Consider the following 7,569-nt stretch of genomic DNA (forward strand, 5'->3'; position numbering starts at 1 on the left):
GGAAAGGGCTGAGGGGGAAAGGGCTGAGGGGAAGGGGCTGAGGGGGAAAGGGGCTGAGGGGGAAAGGGGCTGAGGGGAAAGGGCTGAGGGGGAAGGGGCTGAGGGGAAAGGGCTGAGGGGGAAAGGGGCTGAGGGGGAAAGGGGCTGAGGGGGAAAGGGGCTGAGGGGAAGGGGCTGAGGGGGGGGGCTGGTCCCGGCCCAGGCAGTGAGGGGCAAATCCCCGGGGATGGGGGCTCGGAGACCCAAGGGCCCTCGGGAGCGGCTCCTTCTGGAGGAGAAGAGCGGCAGGGGCAGAGGGGTGGCACAGGCCTTTGGGTTTCCCCTTGTGTCAGGACAGCTTAGGAGGAAAGCCACAGACTTCCCAAGGAGGCAGTGGGGTGAAGGAACCCCAGCCCCACACCACAGGACTGTGTACAAGTGAGTATTTTGTGGAACCTGAGCTGGGTTTATTTTGAAATGAAACTCTTCCCGTGCTGGTATACCCAGTCGTTAAAAAAGCAAAACAATAAAAAAATCTGCAATTCCATCAACCTTTCCCTGTCCTTAGCTGTGCATTTCTCCCTCTGGGCACGGGGAGCATGAGGAGGTGGCGAGGGGACCGGAGGGCTCCTGGGTGTCCCCTCAGCACCATGGCCCCATGTGTTCCTGAACACAGGTTCTTTCCCTCCTCATTTCTTATATCTCAATAAAAGTTTCCTTCCCAAAGGTAACAAGCTGGAGCACAGCACAAGGGGCTCATTGCTGGGGTTGTGTGCCAAGGCAGAGCTCCCACAGACATCCTCTCCATCCCTGATGTCCCACACACCCACGCTCCAGGAGGGACTCCTGGGGCCAGTGCTGGGCAGAAAGTCCAGAACACAACCACGGAAAGAAAGAAATACTGAGGACACCTTAGCAGAGCTTTCCTGTTGAAGGGAAAGAGTCATTCTGTGTTACTGGAGCTCTGGTGGATGGAGGTCAGACCCAGGGGTGTGGAGGGCTTCCCCTCACCTCCTCCTCTTACCTGGGCACCCTTTGAAGGCCACCTCCAATTCCTAGGTCTTGCTGCCATTGCCTGCTCCTACCCTCGTCCTTGTCCTGCTGGCAGCTGGCATCAAGGCTCCTGCTCTGAATAGCTCCAGAAGTGCAATATATGAAAGATGAAACCTCAATGGAAAGTGATTTTGGATGTGTGAGATGGTCTCATCCTGCGTGCAGGATCTGTCTCTGCTCTACAGCCCTGCTGCCAGGGTTGCCTTGCCTGACTGAGCTACACGGACATGTTCACATTTTGTGTGTTCAAGTGGCAGATCTGTCAGTCAGGGCAGGGTTAGGGCTCAAACCTTCTCTGCTGGTAGCCTCACATCAGTCCCTGGTGGGGGATGCTGAGCTGAACGCCTGGGTGAGGAGGCAGAACTGGGGGAGCTGCCTGGCTCCTGGTGTCTGAACACCAGCCTGGAGTTTGGTGATCACTGATCAGCAGTTTCAGCCATAGACTGAAGAGTCTCTGGCACTGTGCTGGGTGGTGATCGGTGGGTGAGCCTGGGGGAGTCCTGGTCACCCACAGGGGCTCCAGAGTTCTGTGTGTGCCTTAAAGGGTGGGTTGGGCTTGGGAGCACAGGGAAGCAGAGGCTGAGAGTGTTTCTGCTGAGCTACCTGCTTCCGTGCTGGGATTTGCCTGTGATCAGAATTCCTACCAAGTGTACCTGTGCTGTGCTGTGCTGGTTTGCTGCCCAGCCCCAAGCCACAAGTCCAGGAGAAAGTGTGAGGAACACCGGAGCGGCTCAGCTCCCCTCCACACTCTGAACTGGGACAGGCTGGGTGGAGCAGCTTGGAGAGGGGACCTCAACTGTCCCTGAAGGCAGCACCCAAAGTCTTGTTCCTGGCACCCTGTGGCCCTCTCTTCACACCACCATGCCCACTGCCTGTGGAGGGGTGGATGGTGAGTGGAGGTGTCAGTGGCGGGGCTGGGCCAGCAGCTGGGGTGGCCCAGTGGGTCCCTGTCTCCTTGGTCGGTGTGGCCAGGGGCAGTGTCCTACAGGACTTTGGTGTTTTGGAAGCCCCACACTTCCAAGAGCTGCACCTTGAAGTTCTCCTGGCAGAGGGGAGGGTTGTCAAAGGTCTCGCAGTGCTCGGTGTGACCCCAGAGCAGGTTGGCATCGAGGGACAGAGCTTGGCCTCCCCCCCCACCTGCAAAAGCAAGAGAGATGGTCAGGATCTGCTCGCCCTCCACTGCTGCTCAAGCAGGGCCATTGGCCCATCTGAGGAGGTCTCTCAGGTCTCTCTGTGAGCTTTTTGCCCTTTGGCCACAGCACAGAAATGCTCTGAGCTGCCACTCGGGATGCCAGCCTGGAGGCACAGCTCCCGGGGAGGTGTCTGCAGGGCAGCTGGCACAGGGCAGACAGTGCCAGAGGTTGCCCTGGCAGCACAAGCTGAATTATTAAACTGTTTGGTAAGCTGGATAACAAGGAAAGCTCCTGGTATCCCAGCAGCCAGGCGTGCCCTGCTCCCCAGGGCTGGAAGGGAGGCAGAGGAGGCTGTCAGGGCTGCAGCCCTTCCTCACTCACTGCTGAGCCCACCCTGGCAGTGCTGGGCACAGACACACACCCTGTGCTCTGCTCTGTGCCTGGCCCTTCCCCAGGGTGATCCCCACCTGCACCTCCTCTCTATCCAGCACAAAGCAGAGCAAGGAGCCAGGAGAGGACTGCAAGCCTTGGGCTGTGGTGCCCCCTCAGCTGGCAGAGCCCCTCTGGGTGCCTCAGGAGCATCCTTGCCCTGGCACAGCTTTTACACTCCTGCTAATTTGAGGAAGAGAAGGAGGGGACTTCATCTCCTCTGACTTTAAGTTCATATCCCAAACCAGGAGGTCTTTGACTCTACCAGCAGCTCAAGTTTTAGTCAAGCCCTTTTCAGGGCAGCAGTGGGTGGGTGGGTGGGTGCCCACCACAGGGTAATTACCAATAACGATGCCTTCCCGTGACCCAGACATGAACATGGAGGCTGTTTTGGAAGGCAGAAGGAAGTGCCTGATGGCCAGGAAGGGGGACAGCCTGCCTTTCCTCTGTGGCACGGGCACAGTGAGATGGTTTGAGCTGGTGCTGCCATCTGGGGAGGAGCAGGCGCGAGGGGAAGGTGACCGCTGGCGGGAGCGTGGCACGGCTTTGGCCAGCTCTGGCTTCTTGATCAACACCCACTCGTACTTCTCTGCCTCGGGACGCACCTGGGGAGCAAGAGAACCGCAGTGAGCCCTGTCCTTCAGGGCATCTGCTTTGCTGGGAAGGATGGTGCTGCCTGGGCAGGTGGGCTGGGGGCCAAATGCTGCGTGACACATCTGGGCCTGGGTCAGGGAGGGGACAAGGCATGCTGGCAGTGCCAGGGCTGCTCTGGAGGTGGCTGTGAGATGTTTTCACCAGTCACTGCCCCAAACAGTCAAACCTGCACTGCCCACGTTCCTGGGGGGATGCTGGCTGGACACCAGTGGGATGCTGGATGGATGCTGGACTTTGCCCCTAAGATCCTTGGACCAACTCATCCTGCTCCCCCTGCGTGCCCCTAGGGGTGCTTTGGGAATGCTCCATCCAGGAGCTGTGCTGAGCAAACAAAGCAGAAACCTGCTGCCATCCAGGAGGGTGCTCTGAGGTCCACCCAGGGTTATTCCATGGTGCTTTGAAGGCTTGGAGCAAACTGGGTGACCCTGGCAGGAGCTGATTTTCCATGTGTTTCCATGTGTTCTCATCCAGCACAGCAGCTTCATTGCTGCTGTCTCCTGCCAGAGCTAAGTGGTAGTGGTAGGACCATGGCAAGGAGGCAGCTCAGTGCCACGATGCCCTGGGTTGTCAGAGGAGTAAAGGAAAAAGTAATTAACAGACAAACCCATAAAAAGAAACCCAAAAATAAAACGTGACTTACAGTGAACACAAAACACTCTCCTGTCCCAAAAAATCCCGATGTTGTCCCGCTCTTCTTCCTTTCACTCCAGTCAGAGGAGAGGAATGCCCCACACACCTTCGGGGGAGAGCACAGGGGGAGTCAGAGGGGGAAACTTGAGCAAGAAACACTGAGCATGTTTTCAGGAGGGCAAGGGCTCTGTGAGGCTCCCAGAGAGCCAAATCCTGCTGTGCCAACTCCATCCTGCCTGGAGAAGTCCCTGATGCTCTGGATGTGAGTCCTCTCAGGCTCTCAGGGAGCAGATTTGGGGACTGCTCTTTTGCAGCAGAGGTGATAGCCCTGAGCCTCCCATTCCTGAGCCAAATCCAGCAATGGAAAGGAGCTGTGGGGCTCAAAGCATCTGAACAGCATTGCAACATACTGTGGGTTGGGGTATAGGAGTCCTTTGTCCTTAGGTGGCCCCTGGAGAGTGGCTAGGTGGTTGTCAGCTTTATGAGTCTTTAGAGAAAACATGATTTGATTTTAAATGGCAAAGACTCAAGTCACACTTTTTTTTTTTTTTAACCTTTTAACCAGTCCCAGGAGTTTTCCACTTGCGGTCAGGCTGACCCTGGTGTGGATGCCCTTAACTTGACCATGGCTGGAGAAGACCTACAGAGAGCTGGGAAGTGCTGCCAGTCCTTGGTGCTAGCTAAGGGATGAAATGAGGTAAAACATGTAAGAAACAACGTTTTGTAAGTCACCTTCTCCTGTCTGCACAAGGCCCGAGGGGGTGGCAGGGTGTTTATCTCCACACCACACTGAAGTGTCAGGCTTGGGAAATTGGGACTGCTGGCTCAATAAATCTTTGGGATGCCTGAGCAATTTACAGAACTTGCCTCTACTGTTTGATGAGGAGTGGAGAGAGAAAACACAGGTTTATGAGCCACTCAGAGTTCCTGGGAAGAGACCTGGCTCAGGGGGGTTTGCAGTTATTTCACGACTTCCAAGCCTTGGAGGAGCTGTCCTGATTTCTCCTCCATTTCCCTTGCGTGGTGGCTCTCACAAGCAGAGATCCTTGTGTTGAAAGCAAGTCCTGGCTCAGGCAAAGCATCTACTGGCTTTGGGGAAGTCTGCTGAGCAAGGACTTGATGATTCAGTTTGTATTTGCAATAAAAGAGCATTGCCCATGGCCTCTCTGCAACTCCTCTGGTTCCCCTCAGACCAGGCTCTGTGGTGGGAGCTGGGACAGACCCCGGGCCAGAGGGACCAAGCAGCCCCATGGCTTCTCCAAGAAGTGTTGGTAGGGACAACCACCCTGTCCCCTCCCCACAGTGGCACCAGCACAGCCAACTTCTGGGAAATGTTTACCTCCCCCTCTGCTGTTTTGATCAGCAGCACCGTCGGTTCGTAGCCTTCACAGCACGTGTAAAACCTGCAGAGATGAAGAAAGAGGCTGGGTTGGGGGGGCATCTGAGGGGCAGGAGCAGAGTGTCACACTGACACCATGGGTGTGAAGGATACCAGAGAGCTGTGGTGGCCCTCCTGAGGCTGTGGCTGTGCTGGCAGCTGCCCCAAGGGAGCTGCTGGAAGGACAGCAGCAGGAAGGAACTCGTGGCTGCAGCATCCTCAGTGTTGGTGGAGGGACAGGGGGAGCTGGCTCAGGGCACTTCTCAACTCATTTTTGCTTGGTGAAGAGTTAGCAGCTCAGGTAAACCCAACCATTAAACCCTCCCACCTTACTCTCGGGCACCAGGAGTGTGGTGTAGGATGCTTCATAGGAGGGTTTACCAAGAGCATGTCCTGAAGTGCCTCATCTATCATTTTTAAATACTTAAGAGCCTCAGCCCTCACCCCTACAGCCAAGAACTGGCTCAAGCCAAGCTCCAGATCTTCAATTAGCCCAAGAGGGTCCCCAGGAGACCTCAGATCTCCCCCCTGGTCACTACACATTGCTTCTTTCTACACCTCCAACCTCTACCCAGTTTTACACCCGGCCCAAACTGACCCAAGGAGCAGATGACATTTTACCTCTGCAGGCTGCACCCATCTTCTGAGGTGGAGAAGGAGCAGCAGTGGGGGGAAAAGGGAGAAGCGCTCCGGATCCAGGACAGATGATCCGCATCTCCTGGGCTGTGACAGTGCTGGAGCTGAAGCTCTGCACGTCCACAGCCAGGTGGACGGGACTGCCTGTGTGAGGGAGAACACCCATTACTGCCAGGATGGGGGCCTGTCTGCTTTTAGGGGTTCAGCATCAAGTTTTGGACAGACTTTTTTGCATCTCTAGCTCTAACTTTACAGCGTCTCCTAGCAGGGGTCCTCTCGGGGAGCCGAGGGGTCCCCCACAGAGCCAAAGCCACTCTCCCCATGCTGTATCTCCAGTGTAACTTGTATTTAGTCTGCTCAGCCCCAAGAGCTGGCAAAGGGAGAGGTCTCCTTACCTGCTCTGCACCATGTTTATGCCCTCTCCATCAACGCCTTCCTGTTGGCCATCTGGAGGAGCCAGATTTCCTTGCGGGAGAAGAAGCCGGATGCCAAAGGCTCTCTCCAGGAGTTTGTCGACGCTGACGTGCTCAGCAATGTTCTGCACAAAAAGCCTGCAGGTCTGCCTTTGATGTCTGTGCCCTCCAGCTCAGAGGAGGTGACCGAGAGCCTGACTGCTTCAGCAGGGCCAGGGGCGATGCGGGTAAAGGACCTTCTGCCCCTCCAGCAGGGTAGACATCAAAGACACGGATGCACGTACCTGAAGGGAGGTCTTGGAAGAGCCAGGAATAACCACTCAGAGTAGACCTCAAAGACATTCTCAGAGGTGCCGGCAATGAGTTTGTGAGCTGCTGGGCAAGTGCTTGTTGGCCAGATCCCCAAAAGTCATACAGGAGGCCTGGTGGGCCAGGAAGGACTGATCGATGTAGCTGGTGTGGGGAGCGTTGCTGGCGAGGAGGCGAAGAGATGTTCTCAAAGCACTGAGCTTCATCCTCGCTGTAGTGCAGCAGCAGAGCCACCAGGGAAGGGAGGATCGGGCTGTAGGTTATGTCAGGGAAAAGGCTGCCAACACAGATGAGGATCTTCTTCAAGGCGGTGACCCCCTCCGGGTTGAGGCAGTACGTGGGCATGGAGCATCCTTCCAGGAACTCGGGCAAAGGGTGGGAGTTCACGCTCAGCTTCCCAAAGAGCCGGCTCACCACGTCCCTGTAGACAGGGGCATCGGGGTGACACGGTGGCACGGGGACCTGCTGGAGCAGCTGGTGGTACACCTGAGCCCTCAGACCATGGCTCACTGCCCAGCAGCCTTCTCTTGCCAGCTTTTTCAGCTCCTTCAGGGGCTTGCTGAGGATGTCCTGGGGGATGTGCCCTTGGTGCTCTGGATCTGGCATCCTGTCCCAATCCACAAACTGCCCGCAGCCCAGACAAGAGGAGGAGTCAGTGTCCCAGGTGTCAGCCTCGGGTGTGATCACGATGGTGACTGGAGATGAGCCAAACATCTCTGTGGGACAAAGACCTTTTATTCAACGTGAGGAAGGGCTGAGGGAGCTGGGGGTGTTGAGGCTGGAGAAGAGGAGGCTCAGGGGAGACCTCATCACTCTCTATAACTCCCTGAAAGGAGGTTGGAGCCAGGGGGGGTCAGGCTCTGCTCCCAAGCAGATATCAGTAAGACAAGAGGCCATGGGCTTAAGCTCTGCCAGGGGAGGTTTAGGTTGGATATTAGGAAAGAAATTCTTTCTG

The 7,569-nt window shown here is 56.3% G+C and overlaps 1 protein-coding gene across 1 annotated transcript; it reads right to left on the reverse strand.

The window, feature by feature from the left end:
* Positions 1-2,014: 2,014 nt before the first annotated feature.
* LOC103533889 (TBC1 domain family member 24) lies at positions 2,015-7,328 on the reverse strand. The gene is given in 15 exon segments (XM_030462124.1): positions 2,015-2,169; positions 2,938-3,199; positions 3,889-3,984; positions 5,218-5,281; positions 5,878-5,912; positions 5,914-5,950; positions 5,952-6,036; positions 6,288-6,369; positions 6,371-6,451; positions 6,454-6,531; positions 6,533-6,559; positions 6,561-6,617; positions 6,619-6,687; positions 6,689-6,790; positions 6,792-7,328. Coding segments are annotated over 15 exon segments (1,767 nt in total).
* Positions 7,329-7,569: the final 241 nt, after the last annotated feature.

The sequence above is a fragment of the Calypte anna genome, chromosome 18 (genome assembly GCF_003957555.1).
Source record: "Calypte anna isolate BGI_N300 chromosome 18, bCalAnn1_v1.p, whole genome shotgun sequence".
Classification (NCBI taxonomy): Eukaryota; Metazoa; Chordata; class Aves; order Apodiformes; family Trochilidae; genus Calypte; species Calypte anna.